Below are 26,667 nucleotides of genomic sequence, written 5' to 3' on the forward strand. Positions count from 1 at the left end.
GGCTGTATATGCTCTGCATCTGCATACATAATGCTCCTCACTCTCCACCTCCTCTCTGCACAATCTGCATACCCTCTCCTCTCGGGGGATCCATGCTGCTCTGCCAGTCTCAATCTCCAATCGGTGTGATGAAACTCTAAGCTGACCAATAGCCACTTGGGAGCCGTGTGGTAAAAAGCCCTCCATGTATCTAGGCCTCTCTATAAATCCATCATCAGTGATACTCATGAAGTGATCTCTGTAGTATAGCATCTTCGGTGGAAGAGGCTGTGTAGGCGATATCCATGTCTCTCGTGTATAGAGCTGCCATAGATCCTGTCTCAATACTCTGTTCCTCTCACTATGAGAGAGACGGATATGTGGTGCATCCGTGTCATACTGGAATGGTGGTAGATGATCCATATCTAGGCCATGCTATGAGAACCAATGTGTGACCTGTGCATACCATGATCCTCTGTCTCCTGCCTCAGCCAGCTGTCTAGATGCCTCAAAAGCTCTGTATGACAATCTGTCCTGTGGCATCTCTCTGAATCTGTCTAGCAGGCATATAGTCTGAAATATGGCCTCTACCATCATAGGAGGCGCAGCAAACTCTGCTCGGATAATGTCATGAGGCATTGATGGTTTGCTGCGTATCATGCGTGCCATCATGAGGGCTTGTGGTCTCTCTATCTGTGTCCACCAATGGGTAGCAAGGCCTGGCGCCCATACCGCTGCTCCATACATCAATGCCGGTGTGACTAATGTGTCAAATAGCCACCCCTTTGTCCGGGCTCCTGAAAATGCGCCTGGTGGCACTGTCTCCCTAGCATAGCCAATGCTGCATATCCATGTGTCAATCTAGCTCTGGCTGCGGAACCCATGGTGAAGCATGTGTCTGTTGCAAAGAAGGTAACCCCTAGGTACACGTATGATGTCACCACCTCCACCTGGCATCCTGCGAGAGTGAATGTCAGCTGACTCCTGCCCTGTCTCGATGTATGAAAGACCAAAACCTTGGTTTTCCCAAGGTTCACAGTAAGACCCCTCTGTGTGCAGAAATCATGGAGTGCATGTAGATGCTGCTGTAGACCACCTGGAGACTCAGACACTAATACAATATCATCAGCATAGAGCATAATATGTACTGAGGTACCTGCTAAATCAACTCCATCTCCGCCTCCCCGTGTAATGAAGTCAGCCACCTCATCAATGTATAACCCAAATAGCGTGGGGGAAAGTGGGCATCCTTGCTTCACACCAATGGTGCTAGCAATAATCTCGGACATACCTCCTGGACATCTGACTCACCCAAAAACCTGCTCATATAATGCATAGATGCCCCATGTCATATCTGCTGGTATGCCAAGAGACTGCAGGCGTTGAAAGAGCCTCTCTCGTGGTACTGTGTCAAATGCCTTGTGGAAATCCACAAAGCAGCAATAGTTCCTCACTCTGGCCTGATCAATCATACATCTCAAAGTGAATACATGGTCAGTGGTAGAGAAAGCTCTCCTGAAGCCTGCCTGCCCTGATGAGCGTAAACTTGCTCGCTCAGCATATAAGCTAAGCTCTTGCTCCAGCACTGCACCATAGAGTTTGGCCAGCACGTGGCCAACCATAACCGTCCTGTAGTTGCTCGGATCGAGCATATCCCCTGTTTTGTGAATCGGCACAATGGTGTGCATCGTCCACTCCGCAGGCAAACCTTCTGCTAGTGCCCTGTTAAACAGGTGTGCAAGAAAAGGAGCTAAAGAATCTACTGCATATATGAGATGCTCAACCTGCAGGCCCATATGGTCGGCGGCCCGTCCATGCTGTAGGCGGCGGATAGCTTCCTGTACCATCGAGTGGGTAAAGAAGCTAGCTGTGGTAGGTCGAGGCTCCTGTGGCTGAGGTATAGGTGGCTGCTGTGGGGCATGGTATAGGCCCTCTGCATATGTGTGCCATGTCTGTGGGTCTGCAATAGGTGTTGGGGTCCGGGACTCTCTGAAGTGCCGCCATGAGACAGGGCTATCTCTACTCATGAAGAAATGAAAGATCTCTAGCTCCTGTATCTCTGCGAAGGCCCGCCTTTTGTGGCGAGTAAGTCTCCTCATCTCTCTCCTCGACTCCTGCTCTATGATGGCTCCCAAGGCTCTCTGTATGCGGAGCCGTGAGTATAGGGCTCTGCACTCGTCATCATACCATCTGTTCTGGGGCATAGTCCCAGGTCTCGCAGACTCTCCTGAGTGTACACGATGTGGGAAGCTCTGTAATGCAGCCGTGTGTAGGAGTGATGCCAGCTGGGCTGTAATGGTATCCATAGGTGCCAGGGGATCCATGAGTAGGAGCCCATCCTCTACTCTGCCAGTGTATATGTCTGCCATGTCATGTGTGAAGTAGATGGTAGTGTGTGGCGTCGGTATGTGGGGGGCTGGTGATACTGGTGATCCGGCTAGTGAAAATGCCAAGTATGTATGATCTGCCCCAATAGGACAAGGTGGAATGGAGAATGAGGTGACAAGCTGTGATGCCTCCAAAGACCCCATAATGTAGTCTACCACCGTGCCTCCGGTCCGTGTATGACCCCCATGTGGGAAGCATGTCAGCCCTCCTGATCCCGGCCACTGTAGCATCCCGTTATAAATAACGAGACGATGCCTGGCTCCCAACTCTAGTAAGTGGTCCCCATAATGTCTTCTGTCTGGTCCAGTATCCTCTGATGCCCGACTAGCCCCTATCTCCTCTGGATCCACAGGGTGGAGGATCTCCATGTCATCATAGTCATACACCTCACAGTATCTGCTCTGTGTGTGGGCATTGAAGTCGCCCGTAAGAAATACTTCCCCTAGTGTAGAATAATGCATAATCTCCTCTGACAGACAAGTGTATGGCGAGGCTCCTGTCTCCTCCTCCTGTGGCATGTCCTCTGTAATGACATAGGAGGATCCTGATGGAGAAAAGTAACATAAAGCTATGTATATAACCCTGTCCTGTGAGAGCTGTAAACTGATCCACATGTATCTGGCCTCTGGATCCTGTGCTACCACTCTCAGTCTCCCCTGTAGCTCCCGTCTGAACAAGACTGCTACTCCCCCAGACCCTCTCGAGGTACCCTGGCGTGTGGTCCTCCTCTATGCTGACTCCCACTGGAATCCCTCTACTCGAGGTAGCCCTCTCTCTGGGCTCTGATGTGTCTCTGTGAGAAGTACGATGTCTCTCCCCACCATAACATGCTCCAGTCGTCCAGGCTGCACCCATAGTGAACCATTACAGTTCCATACTGCCATGTGTATCTCTGTCAGTGGCCTGGTCTGTGTCCCATAGGCCCCAAACCGCTAATCCATGGGAGAGAGAGAGAGAGTGTTGCGTGTATGCACGATAGGCTGAAGCGGGAGGCAAACCCTAACCCTAATGTTGGGGGGCAGCAAGGTGTAACCCTAACCCTAACCCTAACCAGGCTCTGATACCAATGTTGGGTAGGAGGGCAGCTAGCCTGCACACACACACACACACACACACACACACACACAACCTCAAGCACAGAGGGACGTGAGTGCTGGAAAAGATGTACTCAATAATGATATGAAATGAAAGTATAAGTGAGTACTAAAAAGCCTAGGGCTAAGTGCCCAACACACATAAGTGTGTTCACACGGGAAAAAACGTGTGTCCAGTCACAGGGAAAAAGTGCCCGTGAGTAAGCTGGGTTCACACTTGATTTTCTTGTAAACTAGCCACCTGATACTTCACGGCACCCACCTTGCTCCTTAGAAAGAGGCCACACAATCCGACTCTCAAAATGCTGACCAATCAAAGCTTTTTAAGTCAAAAACCCTTAGAGTTCGGACCTTGCTAACTCACCGGGTCGGAACCTGCCATCTCACAGGGTCGGAAGCTCTCATCTCACGGGGTCGGAACCTACTATCTCACGGGCTAACCACCTCACGTGTTAAGGCATCTCACGTCTTAACCATCTCACGGGCTAAGCCATCTCACAGCTTAACCCTCTCACACGTTAACAAGTCTCACGGGGTAAGCCATTTCACGTCTTAACCCTCTCATGTGCTAAGCTGTTTCACGAGCTAAGCCACCTGCTATCTCACGGTTAAGACCCTGCACTCTCACGGGTTAAGCCACTTCACAGCTCAACCATCTCATGTCTTAACTGTCTCACAAGTTAAGATTGTGCATTCTCACGGGTTAAGCCACTTCACGGCTTAACCATCTCACGTCTTAACTGTCTCACGGGTTAAAACCCTGCTATCTCACGGGTAAAGATATTGCACTCTCACAGCTTATGCCTTCTCGCCTACATCTTCACGTATTATACACTAACACCCTTCTCTTCAATATAACACACACACACACACACAATATTTAAAAAATGAAGAAAAAGGGGAGAAGACCACATGCTCTCACCAGTCATTATGACTGACTCTCTAAACAATATTACAGATGTCGATATCCGACACACCTAAACCGGAAGTTGCAGATGCTCCAGCCGCCACACAGGCAAGTGCCTCAGGTTCACCAATGGACAGAAAAAAGAGACCATCACGTGGTCCAAAGCTCAACTATTTGGGACAATATGCACAGATGTTCCATGGCCCCATAATTACCAAGGATGTACAAACTGTATATGGGAAGATAGCCATGCAATACCATAGCCCAGAATGTTTGTAGATTTTAGAAGACGCATAAGTCAAGGCAAAGCTGGAGAAGGTGGGGCTACTACGAATGTTGCATGCCTTTCCCACACAATGAACACAGAGTTGTGTGCTGAATATTTAAAGACTTATGACAGGGCCACTAAGCGGGGAGAGGCCACCAAGGCAGATGGTACCACTGAACAGGTCCTCATCTCCGAAGATTTGATCCGTGAGGCCTTGCAGCTGCCACCGCCAATGAAGATCCATTCTCACAACTTCAAGCAGATGCCCTTGGATGCCATGCTCAAGAAAACCTCATACAATTTAAATGGGGCTGAATACGAGAATATACGGGATGAGATGACAGAGAAAGCTTGTCGTGCCATGTCTCTCATTATGCAGGTAAAGCCCGTGGAACGATACAACAGGGTCCTTCTTAACAGGATTACTAAGGTGCATGAGGAGGAGGAAGACTGGGCGTGGTACATCCACAGGGTAATGGAGAACTACGTGAAGGCCCACCAGTCTAAAGTATGTAATCCCTACTTGCTTACAAAGGTGCTAAGTCATGCTACAGAGCTTCCTATTTCAGAATCAGTGCCAGAGGAACAGGTACCACAAGCAGCGTAGGTTGAGCAGCCAATACTTACCTCTGGTGAGTTGTAGGAAGGGCAAGCACTGCTAAAGCACACAAAAGAGATAATGAAGGAACTAAAGAAGAGTAGAAGAAAGAAGACTGACAAGAAATGCGGGGTATCATACCCGGAGTCGCTGACGAGTCAGAACGCCTGGAAGCAGAACTGGCCCAAGAAATAGCTAGTAGTGTAGTAAAAGGAAGCCATGGAAATAAGTTTATTAGAAATTCTAGTAGGCACAGCCGCTGAAATACCTCAACAAACACCTCCTCCTAGCCCAGTTGAGATCATTTTCAGAAACCTCTCACCACTTCATAATTCTATTATATCAAGATTAGAATGCATCAACAGAGATTGGTGCATAGAAGGCCTCGAGAGAAGAGGTGATGAGCACCACAAAAATGAAGAGGCACCTTCAGCACCTATGGAGGTCCCTGACGAAAGACAGGAAGCAGACAAAAGAAAGAGGACCGAAGAAGCAACCAGCCCAAGCAAGCGACGGCTGGATAATGCATACAGAATCCCGGCCACTTCTTTCTTACATAATCTAGATTAGGAGTGCTTCCTTAAAGTGAAAGATCCTGCCTCCTTCGCGCAACGAATTCAGGGGTGCTACAGCGGAAGTAGCACTTCTTGCGCAGGGCAGAGCCTCTCACTCGGGGCCTCGTCCATGGATATCCGGACAAGAGACTAATCCCTCGGTTCTTCCAAAACCGAACCCGGAAAAACTTCCCTCGCCCAGCAGGCATAGGCGATTCCTCCAGGATAATTTTATTCTAACGTAGTAAAGGTCATCACTAACCAAACTGATCCGACTGAACTCGTAAGTCTCATGATCAGATCAAGGAAAAGACTTGCACTTGGATCATAGAGTCCAACGCTTTTTTCCTTATCAAGAGGCACAGCCGTTGATTCTTTTCCATAGAACAAGGGTTATCCGGGATTTACTTCAACTATCGTAACTTAACAGAATTGAGTCTCATTTTAGGGATCCATCAGTCTAGCCTAACCCCATCCAATCCCATGGGTTAGCCAACCGCCCATCCAACCACTGTAGTGATAGGATCCATTTAGAAATTTGGTTATGTTTTGCCTCGGGTACCAGGGAAAAGAGTTCCCAGGTCCCCTAGCCGGTGCTTCAATCAAACTTTAAGATAGTCACACGACTTATACACCCAATATGAAATTGCCTGTTTCACAGATTCAGTTGTCTTTAAAACAGTCTTTTAATGAAACCATAGTATCACTGATCATAATCCTCCAAAATATCCAGCTTGAATTCTAATTTCCAATCATTCCTTCATTGGTGTACCTATGGCATCATTGGCAACCAGAACGCTCACCACCTGTTCACTCAGGAGCCTTTTCAATAGTTCCTAGCTCATAGTACCCGGGAATATAATCACATAAGAAAATCCAGATGGACTCTTCGTTGAAGATCAGCAAGATCAACCAACAGATCCATATAAAAGAGCCATGGACTCATCCGTTGAGGACCAGCAAGGCCAATCAACCAGATCAACGCCGGAGTTCAGAAAACAACTCTAATACCTTGTTTCATTTTTCTTCCCCGTCGCATACGTGGATATCTTTGGCGACCCAGAGCCCGAGCATCGTATGGTCAGCATCCTCTAGGCTCTTTCGCAGATCACCTAGCGCTTCACTCATAGGCCGCTTCCTTGGTCCCTCATCCACCTTATCGGAAGCTCACCATTTAAATCGAACCGAGGCTGGTCAAGACCTCGGTCAACCTTGCTACGCGAGGCGTCCTCCATTGACTCTCTGTGAGCTGTTGCAACTTTATCACTTAGGTCTCCACAATATCATTCACAAGATGGTCAAAATGCTTTCCCAGCATTCTTGACATAAAACAGTCATTTGAAAACAGGTTTCATAAATACAGTTTCTAACGAACTCTCATCTTTCCACATTGTTTCACATCATTTCTCGTTATTCCACATTGTTCTACATCAATTTACATTGCTTATTCCACATCCAGTCATATGTATTCTTATTGTCTTCATCCATTCTCATCCAATCACATCATATTACATCTCATCACATCTATCCACATCTATCCTCATCACATCTACCCATATCCACATCACATCACATCACATCCATTCACATCACATCCATTCACATCCATTCACATCACATCCATTCACATCACATCGCATCCATTCACATCACATCACATCACATCTATTCAGATATCATCATATCACATTCACATCCATTCACATCTCATCGCATCCATTCAGATATCATCACATCACATTCACATTCATTCACATCACATTCACATCCATTCACATCTCATCGCATCCACTCACATCTCATCACATCCATTCATATCTCATCACATCCATTCACATCCATCACATTCATTGCATCCACATCACATTACATACATTCCATCCACATCTATCCATATCACATCACATCTACATCTATCCATATCTAATTACATCCATTCACATCTCATTTCATCCACATCCATCCATTCATTCACATGCACATCTATCACTTCACATCTCATTCTCATCCATTTACATCACATCACACCATTAACATCTGATCACATCTCATCACATTCACATCCACATCCATTTACATCGCATCACATCTCATCCACATCTCATCACATCTCCTCACACACATTCACATCACCTAAACATCTTATCACATTCACATCCACATCCATTTACATCACATCTCATCACATCTACATCCACATCCATTCACATCACATCACATCTACATCTCATCACATCCACTCATATCTCTTCACATCACATTCACATCTTATCATATCACATACACGTCTTATCACATTCATATCCACATCCACATCCATTCATATATCATTACATCACATTCACATCTTATCACATCGTATTCGTATCTTATCACATCGCATTCACATCTTATCACATCCATATCCATTTATATATCATCACATCGTATTCACATCTTATCACATCGCATTCATATTTAGTACTGTTTTCTACTTTCGACACCGATGGGACTTTTCTAAGTTTTTGTCAATTGCTTGGTCTAGTTAAAGGTACTTTTTCTCGATGGATATTTTCATATTTTTTCTTAAATTTCTCAAGTGAAATATATTTAATATTCTTCTTTTTGAGTAAAAGATTCTGGAATTTACAAAAATCAATTCTATCCTTATCTTTCAATAAAATTAATAATGCTAAAAATCTTACTTTTGATAATTACTCATAATTTGAATTATGCCAAAAATTTCTCTTTTACCATTTAATTACTCGGATCTTAATTATCATGAAAATTTCTCTTTTTGCATAAAAATAAAATTATAAAAAATATCTCTTTTTGCATAAAAATAAATTTACAAAAAATTTCTCTTTTACCATCTAATTACTTGGATCTCAATTATCATGGAAATTTCTCTTTTTGTATAAAAATAAATTTATTAAAATTTACTCTTTTCTCATAATCAATTAATTATGTATAGTTATAAAAAAATTATTTATCATGAATATGATTAAAATTATTCTATTTGCATAGGATGTCCAATTCTAGAATATGGTAGGAAGTCCTCTTTTAGCATTATGTTTAAAATAAGATATGTATTATTTTTTGAAAGTTTTGTCATAGTTTGTTGCTATGACTGATAATTCTTAAATTTTTTTTAAAGAATAAAAAGCTTGTAATGAAAATATGATAGTAGTTCCTCTTTTATGCTTAAAATCAAACTATGAATTTAAATCATAATCATAAACTTAATTATAATTATCTCACTAGATTAAGTTAATTTCAACATTTCTCTTTTTTCAAATTGTTAGAATAATCCATTTCTCATTTAGAATGAATTAGAGTAGTTTTCAACTACTCATAAACAATCTAAAAGAATTTACCATTATTTTAATAATACAAAATCATGAAAATATCATTTCCTTAATCTCTAGCTTATCAAGTCTAGAGTTTAGCTTTGAATTAAGAGACTATCATTGAGAAGCATCCTTTTTCAAGAGATTTATGCATAAAGATGGCCTTTCTTTTAGAGAGAGAGATTTACTTAAAGAAAGTATTACAAATAAGCATAAAGATTAACTTTCTCTTAATTAAATATTAAGACTTTAAGGAAAAGCTTGATTTGAATTAAAACATTCATTTAGAAAGCTTCTTAAGCTTGAGAGGGGTTGAGAAGAAGAAAGTCATTGAGATAAATTGAAAAAAATCATAAAAATTGATTTTACCTCCAAATTTGGCTTGATTCTCTATTAGTAGTGAAGCCCCTGATCAATCAATTGGTCCACTAAGAGGAGAAGAGAAACTCCAAGAGTTGTTGTAGAGAGAGAGAGAGCTCCAAGCTCCCACAAGAGGAAAATTTAAGGGATAATAGAAAATTTAAGGGATAATAGAAAATATGATTATTTTAATATAATACTGGTATGGTATAGTTCCAATATTTTTTTTACAAAGACTGAGGGTCTATTTATAGGTGAGGGAGGCCACTAATGAAGTCCAACTGGGTTCTAGAAATTGTCAAGTTCAGTTTGACTCAATTATTTGGATAAGATTTGGACCAGTTTGGCTCTCTTTTTGATTTGGTTTGATCCAGGAGAGAGGAAAGATAAAAATATCATAATTTTTTTGAATTAAAAACCCTTCCACACATGTGAAAAAGGTGCCTACCTCAAGAGTCTCCCTCTCCTTACCAAGGTGTCAAAAATGCATTATTATTCCAAAATATCTCAAATTTTTAGTAATATTTCATAATTTTTAACTAATAAACCTTGTACTCAGTCAACTCTTCATCTTATATAAGCATTTACTCATTTTTGGGTATTTTCTTTTATTCTTTTAGATTTATCTCATCCCAACACTTGGATTAATTCAATTGATCCATGGTACCTGTGGAAGACACTTCTTCTTCTGAGTTTGTGCATATTTCTTGAGATTGAGCCCAAGCTTTTGTGATGGCTGCACCGTCTTCTCTTTATATGTTCTCTAAGTCTGCAAAGTTGGATGGTTCCAACTACACCCTATGGAAGGTGAAGGTGAAATCGGCCTTGCGTGGCGTGGATCTTTGGGATTGGCTTGTTACATTGGCGAATGCCACCCCTCCCACACTTGCTTCCGATGGTGCGACTCAGGCACAGTTTGATATTTGGTAGTCGAATGATCGACGTGTTTTCTCCTTTCTGATGTGGAACTGTCAGGATTCTGTTCTCTCTCATGTGCGTACAGCAAATGCTGCACATGAAGTTTGGAAGGCTTTTGCAGATCTCTGTGAGATTAAGTCTCCGCGTCGGATTTTGGCGTTGGAAAAGCAACTTATGAACTTATCAGTTTCTGTCTTTCCATCTTTAGCAGCTTTTATCTCGAATATAAAAGATCTCCGGGACGAGCTTGTTGTTTGTGGCAAGGACATCTCTACAGAGAACATGGCTATTCGGCTTTCCTCCAAGCTTCCCGAGAGGTTTGATGCATACTTTCAGTCTCTTGTTTCTTCTCCTCGTCCTATTCCAGTTACTTGGGAGGAAGTTCTCCTCTCCATTATGCAGATTGAATCTCACTTTGAGGAGCGGACTGGCACCTCTGGTGGCCTTGATGGAGCTTTGGCAGCGTGAGATAAAGGGAAGAATCAGCAAAAGAAAGGAAAAGGGAGTTCTTGTCAAAGGGAGTTCTGACAAGAACTCCAAGGATTCCGACAAGGATGAAGACAACAACAAATCTTAAAGAATAAGAACATTGAATGTCATTATTGTGGCAAGAAGGGTCACAAGTCACCCCAATGTTACAAGAAGAAGTGTGATGAAGCAGTAAAGAACTCTTCCTCTACGGCGGTGTCTCAACCCAAGAAGGATGATGGCATCCTTCTCTTAGCAGGTACTTACTCTTGTGACTTCTCAGTCACGGTCTTGGATTGTGGATAGCAGTGCTACTGCTCATATGACACCCCATCGAGATTGGTTCGAGGACTTCATTGCCAGGTTAGGCAAGATCACTCTGGGTGATTCTTCTTCCGTGCCAGTGCATGGACATGGCACTATCCCCATCTTCCGCTCTTCCGAAGACAAGAGGTACTTCTCTGACGTTCTATATAGTCCAGATTTGGCTTTTATTCTTTTTTCAGTGAGCGCTCTTACAGCTCACGGTGCAAAGGTGATCTTTTCTCGTTATGAGATTACCATTCGTGATAAGGCGACTGGTAGTATCTTGGCTCAGGGAGTCCCAGATAGTGGTCTCTACAAGTTGACCGCTCTGCTTTCTTCTGGTGCTTCTTCTGCTGTTCGGCATGCTCGGTTTGGCCATTTGAGTTATCAGCTTCTGCACAGCGAGCTTCGAAGGATGGGTTGGGACCATCAAGGCTCCGTCTTTTGCTTGTTCCTCTTGTTTACAGGGGAAGCAACATCGAGCCGCTTTTCTGAAGGAGGCGACACACAGATCTTCGACATCACTTGCTGCAGACTTATGTGGTTCTATGAGTACCATGTCTTTGAGTAAGGTGTTGTACATGCTCGTGATGGTGGATGATTTTTCCAAATATACTTGGGTTTTCTTTATGAAGACCAAGGATGAGGCTTTTTAGCACTTCTGTGATTGGAGAGCCGAGGTGGAAAAAGAGACTGGTCACTCGGTCAAGGCTCTTAGGACCGACGGAGGGGGTGAGGTTACATCCTCGGAGTTTAAACAATATTGCAAGACCCATGGCATTCGGAGACAGCTTACTACATCATATACTCCATCACAGAATGGAGTTGCCGAGAGGAAGAATAGGACCATTATGGAGATGACCCGTGTTATGCTTGAGCATTCTTCATTACCTCGCCGTTTTTGGGCTGAGGCGGCTTTCACTGCTGTCTACATTCAGAACAGGTCTGCTACTGCTGCTCTTCTAGATAAAACTCCATATGAGGCTTTCCATGGTGAGAAGCCCTCCGTTATTCATTTTCGGATATTTGGATGTTCGGCGTATGTTCATGTACCTAAGGAGGATCGCTCCAAGTTGGACTCGAAGTCTCAGCGCATGACTTTTCTCGGATAGAACACTGTGTGCAAGGCATATCGTCTTTATGATCCTTAGGCCGGCAAAGTTGTGAGCTGATGTGGTGTTCGACGAGACTCCTACATCTTCAGAGGGGGGTGGTGAGGTTCTTCTTCCTCCACCTTCGTCTCCGTCTCCGTCTCCGTCTCCGTCTCCACCTCCTCCTCCTCCTCCTCCTCCTCCTCCCTCTGCTTTTGCTCCGCCTTCAGCTGTGGATTCTCAATCAGATGATGATGACTCTGCTTCTCCTCCAGCGAGTTCGAGGAGATCTGTGCCTAGATGGTATTATCAGACAGTTGGTGATTCTGGGTTACGTGAGCTTCCTTCTGCTCCTCCGCCTGGTTCTCTTCGGCGTCTTCTAGAGGTACAAGGAAACAAATTCAAGAGGGCAACATGTTTGTTAACTATGCTCTTATGTCCTCTATTATTAATGGTCCTTCTGATCCCACTTCTGTGGATGAGGCTCTTTCACATGAGCCTTGGCGTCGTGCTATGCAGGAAGAGCTGGATGCTATCGAACGGAATGACACTTGGATTTTGGTGCCTTGGCCACTGCAGCGTAAGGTGATTAGTGTGTGTTGGATCTTCAAATCAAAGTTCCGAGCTTATGGCAGCTTGGACAAGCACAAGGCGAGGTTGGTTGCCAAGGGTTATCCTCAACGCCCTGGAGTCGACTTCGATGAGACCTTTGCTCCGACGGCCAGGGTGACTACCATTCGCACCGTTCTTGCTCTTGCAGGTCATCATAGATGGCCCGTTTTCCAGATGGACGTCAAGTCGGCTTTCCTAATGGAGAGCTTACACAGGAGGTTTATGTTGATCAGCTGTTAGGATTTGTTGTCCCAGGTAAATAGGATCATGTGTACCGGCTGAAGAAGGCTTTATATAGTCTGAAGCAGGCTTCACGGGCTTGGTACCAGCGGATTGATGAGTTCTTTCAGAAGCTCGGCCTGCGTCGTTCTCATGCAGATTCGAACATTTATATCCTCCTTGAGAGGGGGTTGATTGTTATCATTGTGGTCTATGTTGATGACCTTGTCTTTACAGGTTCTTATTCTGTGCGGATCTGCACTGTTATGGATGCTTTGGAGACATAGTTTGAGATGACAGATCTTGGCCTTCTGGATTATTTTCTCGGCTTTGAGATTTGGCATACCTCGAAGGGCATTTTCTTCTCTTAGCAAAAGTACACACGGGAGATTCTCGACAGATTTCAGATGACTGGGTGCAGACCAGTATCTTCTCCTATGGATATTGGTGAGAAGCTTTCTCTACTTGATGCTTCTCCAGGGATTGATCAGGGACAGTATTGGGTTCTCGTCGGCTGTTTGGTGTGGTTGACCTACTCTCGATTGGCCATATGTTTCGCAGTCGGTTTATTGAGTTCTTTCTCATCCAAACCTCGTCAGCAGCATTGGCGGTGTGCTCTCAGAGTTCTTCGGTACCTGCGTGGCACTCTGGACTTTGGCATCTTCTATGGCCAATGATGCACTCTTGTTGGATGGTCTGATTCAAATTGGGCTGGAGATCCAGATACTCGGCATTCGATCACTGGTTGTGTTTTTACACTCGGGTCTGGAGCCATTTCTTGGAGCAGTAAAAAGCAGCCTATTGTGGTGCTTTTCTCTACTGAGGCGGAGTACCGTGCGGTTTGTTATGCTGCATGTGAGGCGATATGGTTCCAGAGATAATTGGAGGAGCTCGGCTGTCCTCCTACCGGATCTACTCTTCTTTGGTGTGACAATCAGAGTTGCATCGCCATCGCCAAGAACCCTGTGTTTCATGCTCGTACGGAACACATTGAGATACAATATCACTATGTTCGTGAACAGGTTCTTGCTGGAGATTTGCGTTTGGAGTATTGTCCTTCAGCGGAGCATGCTGTAGATTTGTTCACCAAGCCGGTTTCTCAGGCTTCCTTGGCTCCTCATCTTCGGCTTCTTGGAGTTTGTTCAACATCTGGTGCTGAGAGGGGGTGTTAGCACATTCATCCCCAGTTTCTGCTCACTTTTGGTGCCCATTTGGTCCTTTTTGTATGGCCCTTGATTGTGGGCTGGCCACCTCTTTTTTTCTCTAATTTTCTGGGATTTTTCCCAGCCTTTCTAGTATTTTACCAGTCGGTCAGCGTACATGCTCCAGTCGGCCAGTATTAGCATCCCCAGTCGGCCAGCATACCTCACCTATAAATAGGCCTCTCATTTCTCATTCAGTCTTGTACATATTTTCTCCCTCACTTATGAGACTTCTAGTGTCTCTTGCTTGGGATTGTTTTGCTTCAGTATATTCAGCATAGTTTGCTCCATCTCTCTCTCTCTCTCTCTCTCTTGCACTCTGTATTCAGTACACTCTAGTACTCCTTTGCTTCGGCTCTGTGCACTCTTTCACAAAGTACATGCAGAAAAAGAAAACATATACAACTGGCTCTTATTCACACTTGGGTGCCCAAAACTTACTAACCTTAGCGTTGGGGGTCAGTGTCTCATAATGTTACAACTTTTATAGTGCCTTTGCATGACACTTATTAATGTCCTTAAATGGAGGAGCATACTTGTTAATCCAAGATTGGATTAACATCCCTCCCTACCTGATGTAGATTCTGTTCTCAGAACTTGTTATCGAGGTCGAAAGACGTGGTCGTCGAACTCATGATGATAAAAGCTTCGACGGGACTGAAGCTTTTTTAGGATTCTTCTGAATGCAGAATGGGAAGTTCAGAACCCGGTGTCTACCATGTCTTCAAATGTAACATGCATGTAAACTGGTAGACATCTGAGACGGTGGTAGTACAATATCATGCTGGGGCTGTGGTTCATGTCGAAGAGTAGTTGATCCACCTCAAAGCCATCATATCTTTCTTTGGGTTGGTCAATGAGCACTACGATCAGCTTTAAGAATCAGACACTGGCCACTATTGCTGGATCTGGAATACGGTGCCACGCACATACCCATGTCAGCATTTGCTGTTGTGCTATCGTTGCAAAAGTTGTTGGGACAAATAATGGAAAGTTGTAGCACAGATATGAGTCGCGCTGCTTTGCATCATGTAATTCCACGGGCGTCATCCTTCTTCTTAATGGCATGTACAGTGGGTCCACTCTTTGTGTGGATGGGGCACACTGGTATTGTTGACTATACTCTGGAATTAAGTATTTCTTCCGCCATACTGGCTGTATACCAAAATCTTCTATTTTGGGAGTTGCATCATTTGTGACTATTGTGGTGTAGCCTCCTCGTGTATGTACAGGATGTTTTTTTCGCTGGTGCGCCACCGGCGGAAACAATAGCTGATCATAAAGGTAACAATTCTGATTTCTAGTAGATCCGCCAAATGAGGATTGGCGAGTTTGGTATGCTTTGTCTCATTCACCCATAAAGTTCCTTCTCCTACCAGTGGCAATAATTCCTCCAGTTCTGGCATTGTGCGGAGAGGATATGGTACATGAGGCTGCCTTGTAGACGTGACTTCGGAGTAGGCTTCTGGCAGTATTCGTCTGGTTGGTTCAAATGGTGTGATTTGCATCAGCACCTTGAACATCAATTTCGGCTTTAACAAGGGATTGCTTGCTTTGATTAATCCTTCATATTCTGCACTAGGGATTGTTCCCATTCGGAATTAATTCGGAATTATCGTGAGTGTGTGCACAGATCATCAATGAATACCTCCAACCACTTTTGCAAGTAGTCCTTGAAGGCTGTGTACATCAATCGTCGTTGGAACATTATTGGGGCATTGGTGAGGCCAAATGGCATAACTTTATAAGCAAATGTCTCCCACATTATATTGAAGACCATTTTAACCTGAAAATCCGTCTAAGAAGCTATAAGCTTCTTTACTAGCTACCCTTTCCAATACGTGTTCAGTATAAGGCAGTGCATAATGGTCCTTTCTCGTAGCTGCATTGACCTTTTTGAGATCGACACAGACCCTAAGTTTCCCATTCTTCTTCGGCACTATCACGATTGGTGATAGCCACTCGCTGTGCTCAATTTCGTAGATGAAATCTGGAGCAATGAGTTTGTCAATTTCCTCCTTTATAATTGTTGCATATTTTGGATTCATCTGGTAAGGTTTCTGCGTGGTAGGTCTTGATCCTTCCATGATTGGGATTGTGTGTTGTACCACTTTAGGTGGTACGTCTTTCATCTCTTTGTAGTTCCAGGAAAAACAATCTTTAAATTCTTTGAGGAGAGCAATAAGTTCCTTTTCCTCAGCTGGAGTCAAGTGCTTAGCGTTATAGACAGGTTTGGTTTCCTCCCCTGGCTCTGCAATATCAATTTCCTTGACTTGAGCTGGACCATCGTATGATGTGGACAAACCATCTTCCTTAACACTTTTGGCCGTCAATTAGATCACTTTTCGTTCGTCAATCGTGTATGTCTTGAAATGGTCTGGCACTGAGAGTGGGTTTGGTTTATCTTCATCCTCTTCTTTTGTTTGATACTGAGCCATCACCTTCTTGGCCTCGTGCTTAGCTTCCGCTAGAGCCTTGTTTCGTTTTCGGCGCCCCACCTTTGTAAGGTTAGGCGTTTTCGGCTTTAGGGGGATGACCTCCTCCTTATGTTTCCCTGCTAAGAATATCTTGCTCAACTCCTCACCCCAATACTTAGAAAACACATTGTGCACCTTAGTAGCTTCGAGATATCTCAGCTACTAGAAAACACATTGTGCACCTTAGTAGCTTCGAGATATCTCAGCTACTGGGCATCTGTGGGTTTACTTCGTAGCAGGGCATTTCGTCGAGCGATATACCTTTTTTTGCTTTGCCATCTTCTAAGGCGTTGAGCACTGGTGCGGCCTTGTGATCCAGTCCCTTCTGTGCTAGAGGCTTCCTCCTTCGACCCCTCTTCACTTGGTTGTACATTGACCATACAGACAGAGGTGGTAGGAACATTCCCAGATTCAACTTATTGGGTTCCGTGGGTTTACTAGGCGTTCTGTGGATTCAATGTATCTCAGCCACTAGGCGTCTGTGGGTTTAATTCGTACGAGGGCATTTCGTCGAGCGATATACCTTTCTGCTTCCGCCATCTTCTAAGGCGTTGGGCACTGGTGTGGCTTTATGATCCAGTCCCTTATGTGCTGAAGGCTTTCTCGTTTGACCCCTCTTCACTTGGTTGTACATTGGCCATACAGACAGAGGTGGTAGGAACATTCCTAGATTCAACGTATTGGATTCTTCGGGGCTACATAACATCTATTGGTGGCTAGCACATGCATCCAGTTTTCACTGAAATCAGGGGGGACGCGATGCATATATTTCAGCTTCTTCTTTCTCCTTTGAAAATTCTACCGTTGGCTGGCATACTTGTATGGATGTGGTTCGCTCAATGGTGACCGACTAATTACCAAACAGTTTTCCTTCCATTGGGTGTGCTTTCCACATTCGCAGGTCTATCTTTAGGATTTGTGAATTCCTTCGAACATACACGTGGTCTAATGCCCAATCATGCACCACCTTCTGAAAATCTTTTTGAACTTCTATTTCAGGGGAACTTATTTTAATAAGATGAGATATTTTTCTATCCAAAAATATTTAAAAACTGAATTACCACTCTCTAGAAGATTTTCTCTCTCTAGGCCAAAATTGGTAGAAACAAGATCTTTTATATTTTTGAAGAGGGATTTGATTACAGGGGAAGATACTGGACATCCTAGGAGGCTGGGGAGGAATCTTACAATGAGGGTTAGATACCCTGTTGACATGTTGAGATATGATGGATATACAGCCCATACTTTTGCTTACAATGGTAAAAGCAATATAGGAGGTTGAGCCCACTTGCTTTGAGCAGGCAATTGGAAATAAGAAATGGGAAGATGCCATGGAGATAGAACAGTCTGCTATTCGATGAGGTCCACTGCAACCAAAACATTGTAGTAGTCTCTTTCTTATATTTGAGTTTATGTCTTTACCTTTCCATTGTATCTTGGTTTGGAACACTGGTATTGGCGTGTTATTTTGTAAGAGATAAAATTTTGGCGCAATCTTCGCATCTTTCTCATAGTACTCACTATTGACTTCTATCTCACGCACCATTTCATCCTCATCCGATGGCTCCTCAATCAACACTTGGTTGATTTTAGCCTGTGGTGGTTGTGGCGGTAGAATAGGTAGAGGCAACGTGTCTTGTATCCATAACATCCCTCTAGGTAAATAGGATGGGTTTGGTTGGCTTGCAGCCGTAGTGATTTGCATGGGTGGTGCTGGCAAGGCCAGTCGCGATCTGGGTGCCGGCAGTTGTGCTACACATGGAAGTGTCATGGTTCCCTAATTTCATGCAATGAGCACAATAGAGTAATGGTGTTACTCTTAATTGAGAGCATTCAGTAGTGGTGTGATTCATTCTACACATAGAACACCATACCAGATCTCTCCGAGGGTAGATATGAGCATGCCCATGACCTGATGCTTCTCTTCCATCCTTAATCTTCAATTTGTCCAGTATGGCATTACTGAGTCATGTTCCCAACTTGCTTGCTTCGAGTTCCTGTGTCTTGGCGACTCAAGACTTGCGAAGTTGTTGCCGCTGAAGTTGCCTTGACATCTTCAGGTTGTGGCAATTCAAGCATATTATCGTTATATTTGATTGTCAACTTACAACATGCATCCAGAGTAACTGGTCGGGCCAATACTAGATAATCATGCATTTTGTGATCTTGGATACCTCTTTGGAAGTAGGGCAATAACTGATGAACAGTTAGCTTCTCGTGTAGTTTACATCTTGAATTCAAGTGCTTGAGCCGAGATACATAGTCTCGCATAGACTCATTTTCTTTTTATTTGATATTATGGAGCTATGCCACAGGGCTCCATCTGTCACCACTCCGGGGAAAGCTTGGCATGAACACATTCTTGATCCGAGTGAAATTGATCTTACCTTCTGGCTTTAGGGTTCAAAACCATTGATGAGCCTTTCCTTCTAGGGTCATTGAGAAGGCATGAATCATGGTTACATCACTCATTGGTCCTCAGGTTTCGCATGTGGACTCAAAGATCTCAACATGTTGAATCGGGTTCCCATCCCCTGAGAACTTTTGTATGAGCTTGGAAATGATGTGTGGTTTCATTTAGGATGGTCTGGATTCTAGAGCAGTGCCTAGTTCCCTAACCACTCCTCGGTCCATTTCGGCAGCCATATTCAACAAATTTGTCCTTGTGGCCGCATTAAGATCTTCAATGGGATCCACCATTGGTCAGGAGCTACTCCCCTCCTACCTAGATCTCGTCCTCTTTCTACATTGGCTCTTCTAGGCATTTCAGGTTTACGGGTAGGTCCGGTCACCTCATTTTGGCCCGGCTCATTATTAGCAGCCTCCGTCCGTCTTTGTAGAATTAAGAGTTCCATGTCCGTGGGATGATTGATCATTTGCTCCTCAACTTCAATAGTTTCCCAAGGTAGGTTGTCCCCTTCATTTTGGGTATCAAGTCCTTCCTCCACTCTTGGCTCTTCATTAATGGGTTCTAAATTTGGGTTGGCTCCCTCAGCCCTGTCCATTTTCATATTATCGGTGGCATTCCTAAACATTTCTGGTTCCTTGCCACGTGACTGAAATGGATCTATCTTTTCCATTTCCTTTTGTTCAGTCCTTGTTCGTCGAGTATCGAGCTCTTGTTTCCTTAAGCCCAATGCTCGTAGTTGTCGCTCTACTTCAGCTCTCTTCAAGTCTAATTCTAATTCCTCTGAGGTTGGGAAGAAGACTTGACCGGTCCTGGCCACACTTTTCGTGTCCCTCCTCATCTTGGGAGTTCCAGTGTTAGACAACCTAGAACTCGAAGACTGGGTTTGTATGTCTGGTCTTACACTTTGTCCAGTGCTGGTGGATAGGCCTGCACTCGTAGATTGCGCTTCGTCTTCTGTGCTGGTTTGGAGACCAAAAAATTCCTTGGTTATGTCAAAGATACCACTGGATCTTGTACGAGAAGATGGTTTTTCTTCCTCTCTAATCCCAAGGATTAGAGAAGACTTGACCGGTCGTGGCCACACTTTTCGTGTCCCTCCTCATCCTGGGAGTTCTAGTGTTAGACAACCTAGAACTCGAAGGCTGGGTTTGTATGTCTGGTCTTACACCTTGTCCAGCGCTGGTGGATAGGCTTGCACTCGTAGATTGCGCTTCGTCGTCTGTGCTGGTTTGGAGACCAAAAAATCCCCTGGTTATGTCAAAGATACTAGTGGATCTTGTAGGAGAAGATGGTTTTTCTTCCTATCTAATCCCAAGGAATCGTAGCCCTTCTTCCATGGATTCTTGACTAGTATCAATGGTGGTTAGATTTCTCTGAGCTGAAATACTCAATTGAGTGCTCGCAGAATGGTGGTTAGATTTCTCTGAGCTGAAATACTCAATTGAGCGTTGGTGGATAGGCATGCACTCGTAGATTGCGCTTCGTCTTATGTGCTGGTTTGGAGACCAAAAAATCCCTTGGTTATGTCAAAGATACCAGTGGATCTTGTAGGAGAAGATGGTTTTTCTTCCTCTCTAATCCCAAGGAATCGTAGCCCTTCTTCCATGGATTCTTGACTAGTATCAATGGTGGTTAGATTTCTCTGAGCTGAAATACTCAATTGAGTGCTCGCAGAATGGCTTGAACCAACACTCTTTTGATAAGAAGATCCTGGGTGGTTCGATGCACTATCGTTGGGAGTAAGGTCGTCTCCGATGAGTTTGCCAAACCTCAAGTGCATGTGAATACGATTTGATAGGCTAAATCACTAACCCAAATGAATTTTCATAGGGTTCAATCGATCTGAAATTTTTTTGGCCGTGAGATTGCAGATAGCAGTTCACACCGTGAGATAGCAGGAAATGGTTCACGTCGTGAGACCGTAAATGGTTCACGACGTGAACTATTTTTTGTACTTTCATGCGTTCAACGGTTACTTCGAATTTTGGGTCCGTGTGCCTTGATCTGAGTTGGGTAGTCTCAATATGCAAAATTTAAAGCACTTTCCTAACTTTAAATCTGACTGTCCTTGGTTCGTGAACTAGATCTGTTACTGATAGTTCACGTTGTGAAACCACAAAAAACAGTTCACGTCGTGATGTAGTAAGCAATGGTTCACGCCGTGGAATAGGGGTTGTTTCACGTCGTGAAGTATCTAATAGTTCACGTCGTGAAAAGGTATACAATTCATGTCGTGAAATCGAAATGGTTCACGTTGTGAAACAGGGGGTGTTTCATGTCGTAAAGTATCTTTCTTAGTTTGTAGGATAAGATTCCGTAGGACCCGTTGTGTCAAGATAAGGCACTCTATATTTAGCAAAGTAATCTCATAATTCATGGCACTGATTGTGGAAGGAGTTCACGCCGTGAGATAGCAAGAAATGGTTCACGTCGTGAACCGTTTTCCTGCACTTTCACGTGTTAATTCCCGCGTCGATAGACTAGTAGTAAGGAGTGTAATGCAAGTTCAAAGCACAACCAATGGCTCCTTATTTTTGTGATTTTTGTGGATTTTTTTGAAAAAATAAAAAATAGAGTAGCAAACCTGCCAGTTCACGCTAGCAAGTTTAGTGATACAAACATCAAAATTAAAAGAAAACACGATGTAGCTTTCCTCTAAGGTCACCCATACTCACCCTCTAAGGTCTACCACAGAACTCTTAAGCATTCATCATTGGAAGAAGCAATAGATCACAACCAACATAGGGAACTTACCAATGCTTCGAGCTTGTGTCCCTTGAGGTCTCCAACATAGTCACAGGGGACGGAGAGGACGGACCCTTGGAACGGGGGGATGCCGTACCGGGAACACTTCGGGATGGGGACGGATCCAGGAGGGGACGGTTGTGACGGACGGCTGCATAGGAACGCCCCAAGTTGATGTTTGGGCAAAGGTCACATTTTTTTTGGCTGTTTGGGGAGGGCTTTTCGTGGGCCTTTAGCCTTGGCCCATAGGCCTTGAGCCTTTGAGGCTTTGGGCCTTGGCCTCTCTCTTGCCTCCCTCCTTATAAGAAGACACACACACACACACACTCCCTCTCACACTTCAAGCTTAAGCTTCACACACACACACACACACACACACTCTCTCCCTAAAGGAGCAAGCCTCAAGGGCCAAGGTCTCAAGTTTCAAGCTCTCGCACAAGCAAGCTCTAGCCTCTCAAGCCTCACACACTCTCTCCCTCACACACACACTCTCTCAAGCTTCACACACACACACACACACACACAGAGTGCACACACATCCCCACCCACCCTGACACTCAAGTTCTCCCTCAACTTTCATGGAGGCGGTGCACGGCCTTGGGCATGGAAGCTTTGCCCGTGTAGGCGAGTGGGTGGCGCTGACAAAGTGATTTTTAAGTGCTGTTCCTACCCCGTCCCTGTTCCCTACATACGGCCATCCCCCGTCCCATTCCCGTCCCCCGTTTCCGTTCCCGTCCCCCGTCCCTTGTGACTATGGTCTCCAAGCTCACTTTGAGAATCTCCAATCCTCCAAGCTCCACCTCCACGCTGTCACCGTAGAGTCGCTTGTACCACCACACAAGACAATCTCTCTCTGTCGCTTCTCTACACAAGCATATAAGCATAGAGAAGGCACATGTACTAGAGTATACTCTGACAGTCTCTCTCAAGACAAGACAAGAGCTCTCATAGCACAAAGGGGGATTGTGTCCATTCATTATGAGAAAATGACTTATATACAACTGGTCCTTATTCACCCTTGGGCACCCAAAACTTACTAAGGCCTTGGGTGGTCAGTGTCTCATAATGTTACAACTTTTATAGTGCCTTTGCATGACACTTATTAATGTGTCCTCAAATGGAGGAGCATACTTGCTAATCCAAGATGGGATTAGAAGTAGACTGGTTGGATTTTGTAAGTGCATTTTTTTTGGGTTCTGCAGACAAAGGTAAGCCATTATTTAAAAACTAGGGCAAGATTGGCAGAGGGACTTTATCGGTTCCCCCATATATCCTCTTCTTGCACACACGTGTGAGTGAGAAAAGCACGGACGGCTGCCACTTCCTTCAGTATGGACAGGGAGTTTGGCTCTAGGGTTCTTGACCAGCATGTTAGGATTGCAGAAGCAGTCCTTGATGGATGCCAGTAGCAGTAGTCACCAGTATAGACAGGCCCACACGTCTTGCTGTACATACAGCAGCTGTGCAGGCATGCATGGCTGCTTGATATGGAGAGCTAGCCTTCTGCATGTGTGGTACATCGAACAGCTTGTGCGAAGCAGCTTCGTAGATTAGGATCAGCATAGTGGATTAAACATAAGCATGCATAGCATTGAATGATTAGCTGTAAGCAAAGTAATCAACAGAAGACCAGCATAATGATATCTTTTTTCTCATTAGATGTTGCCTCTTAAATAGGTGTAGATACATAGTTTGATTACATCAATAATGAGGTCGGGAATCCACCTCACAGATCACGGCTACCTCTCCATAATTCTTTCCTTGATTCTAGCTCATCAATCAGGCTACATTCTCTGTTCCATGATCCCTCACCGACCAGATTCTCCACGAATGGCTTCTACCTACTTGGATGAATTCTTTTGATACTTTACTGCATGGGGATTACACCTTTGACCCTTGCACACATTTGCCAGAGCTGTACAGACACCATCAGGTTGCACAGGTTTGTATGGAATAAGTGGAGTTGTCTTGCATTTAGGCTGCACAGACGCTGCCAGTTGTGCAGAAGGCTGCACAGGTTTGTATGCACAGTGCATACGTGGGTTGTCTTACATTAAAGCTGTACAATCTGCTGCCTGGGCCCTTGTTTGGATTTGCTACAAGGTACCCTGATGCGGGGGCTGGTGAGAAGTTAGTGCAGTGCACGGGCTTAACATACATGTGTGACCAATTGTGCATAGGATTTTTCCTTGCACTATGATTACTTTTATTAGACACGGTTAAGTAAATAACTAAAATCTTTAGTGGGAGTCGGGGTATAGGGGCCGGACATATTGTGTAGGGTGGCAGATTTCCTTCCAATGGGCACAAACCCTACTCTGCTACCTCATGCTGATAGTTTGTAGTGGCCATTTTCTCCTTTTTAGGGCACACATTACGTTTATTGATTATGTTCCAGCTGACTCTAGCCCAGTAGAGATATATGAATGTAATTCCTGGTGGGAGGTATTAATTCATGTGGTGACATACATTCAGTAGGTGGCTATGTTTGGACAGTCCCCATATCATTACATTCATTCTGAAGGAGCTCTTTTTTGTTAGACGGTTCCATTCTTAAAACTCCAATACAAATAAGTATTAGTAAAGGAAGTCCTCAAAGAGGCAGTCATGTCGATGTGAATTGTGTTTAAGATGGTAATTGTGTTGCACAAGGTCAAACCCTGCTGGCTGCAGCTGCTGGTTGTAATGTTGCCTATGACAACCACAAATTGATCACATAAAAAGCAAGGTGGTGAATGTGCCTTCTTTTTAAAAGAAGGCCATGATGCAAGTTTTGGTTTTGAGTAGGGAAGTTATTATCTGTGGTATTATTATCAAGGCATTGATTCAGCCACTGTAAGATGTTTTGATAAGGGGACACAGGCTTGTGAGTGAAGTGAAAACTGGAAAGCAGAGGATTTAAGTTAGAATGCCTGATTCTCAAAGACCCAAAAGTTTTGGTCTATGAGAATGTTGTGTTGCATCCACATTATGGAGACAATCAGTGAAGTAGAGCAGACGACTCATTCTTGCAGGGGGTGGAGATTCTAGCAATGTGTTGTCAACACCTCCAGCACCACAGCTATATATGCTTTTTTGTTAACTAGAGTTTTTATCTCTAAGTATAATCTACAAGTGCTCTCTGTATTTTCAAGGTTTCTTATATATGATTCAGCTTGCCAATCACCTCATGTGTAATGTGTTACTTTGTATCTGAAACAAACTTGTTTCTGTTAAAGCTTGTGGGGCTTAATGTATGTCAACTTTATTCCTGGGTGGCAGGATGATGGAACATGGCCTTTTAGAACATGATGCTGCAAAGAAGGCGTTTGAACGGAAGAAGAAAAACCAACCGAGTCAAAAGCTGGGATCTCCTGTCAAACAATCCAGAGATGTCAGTGTCAAGTCTGAGAAGAAGTCGTCTGTGAATGTAACTGTCAAATCCGAGAAGAAGAGCTCCTTGGTCAAATTTGAGAAAAAAAGTTCCACAGTCAATGGTGATAGCAAATCCTCAAAAGCTAAGAGGATACGAGATTCAGATGATGATGAGGATGATGACTTTATTTTGAAACCCAGGAAGAAGTCAAAATCAAGTGCGTAATGTTGACATTTCATTCAATCTTCTCCCTTGAGTGGAGAAGCCGGTAAGAAGGCTGTCTAAGGCTCTACAAAAGTCAAAGACATCATAGCAGCTACACATGGTGTGCTGTTCCTTTCATGCCCTTCCGGGGGTGTCTTTATTCTCTTCTACATGTTTGAATTGCAGGTGTTGTTTTCTTCATGCTATTACATTTTAAATTGGTCATATGTTGAGCTTATTTTATTATGTCAGAACATTCATTAAGAGGTGATAAAGGTAAGTTAGGGAAAGTCTTGGGGTGAAGGTTGTCCTTATGTCACAGCCTTGTTTGAATGTGGTGGGGTAACACTCATGTGTGTGCGATTGCAAACTCAGTCCTGTCAAGTCAGCAATTGCGTCTCCTTGTTGCTCCAACTCGTGTGAACAGGCCCTTCTTCTTAGGCCAGCCCATTTGAAGGGGGGGGTGGAAGGTGTAATACGATTGCAAACTCAGTCCTGTCAAGTCAGCAATTGCGTCTCCTTGTTGCTTCAACTCGTGTGAACAGGCCCTTCTTAGGCCAGCCCATTTGAAGGGGAGCCCTGTCAAGTGAGCAATTGTGTCTCCTTGTTGCTCCAATTCGTGTGAACAGGCTCTTCTTCTTAGGCCAGCCCATTTGACACTTAGTGTGTCCATTGCATGGATGCCCAGCTACCCGGTTGCTGTCCACCGTATTACGGTGCCCAAACAATTCCCCCGTCTGTCCACTGCTCTCTCAGCTTTGTCGGTCCTGTCATCCGTGCGTGCCAGAACTCTGGCCTATAGTGTGAAGTGGCCCTCCAATTTTGGGCCGCTGCTCGTTGGCCATTTGGCTGCCCTACTGCAAAGGTGCCCTTAATTAAGGCTAATTAAACCCTGCTTTCTTCGACCTTTTGACAACTTTGCCACCACCTTTTTCACCATGAAGATATCGAACTTCTACTCGGGCATACTCAATCTCTTGGAATACTCGGCTCTGTCTCATTGGGCTCACACTGTCTTCATTTGCTAATGTGATCGTCACCTTCACGATTAGCAGCAATTCAAATTGCCCATCTTCCTTTGGTAATGTGATCTCCACCTTACTGATTGGCAGCAATTCAAACTGGTCATCTTGATTTTCGGCTTATTGGATGCCCACCACCAAAGCCTTTAATAGCCTTAGAC

The 26,667-nt window shown here is 44.2% G+C and overlaps 1 protein-coding gene across 1 annotated transcript in view; it reads left to right on the forward strand.

Annotated features, from left to right (window-relative positions):
* The window catches only part of LOC147642483 (nucleolin), a 92,100-nt gene extending 66,415 nt beyond the window's left edge, over positions 1–25,685 (forward strand). The window contains exon 5 of the mRNA XM_086806970.1: positions 25,187–25,685. Within this exon, the coding sequence (XP_086663096.1) occupies positions 25,187–25,505 (319 nt within the window). The 3' untranslated portion in view covers positions 25,506–25,685. The remainder of the gene's footprint in view (positions 1–25,186) is intronic.
* Positions 25,686–26,667: the final 982 nt, after the last annotated feature.

This window comes from Cibotium barometz, chromosome 1, assembly GCF_041138505.1.
Source record: "Cibotium barometz isolate CiBa-2024 chromosome 1, ASM4113850v1, whole genome shotgun sequence".
NCBI classification, from domain to species: domain Eukaryota; kingdom Viridiplantae; phylum Streptophyta; class Polypodiopsida; order Cyatheales; family Cibotiaceae; genus Cibotium; species Cibotium barometz.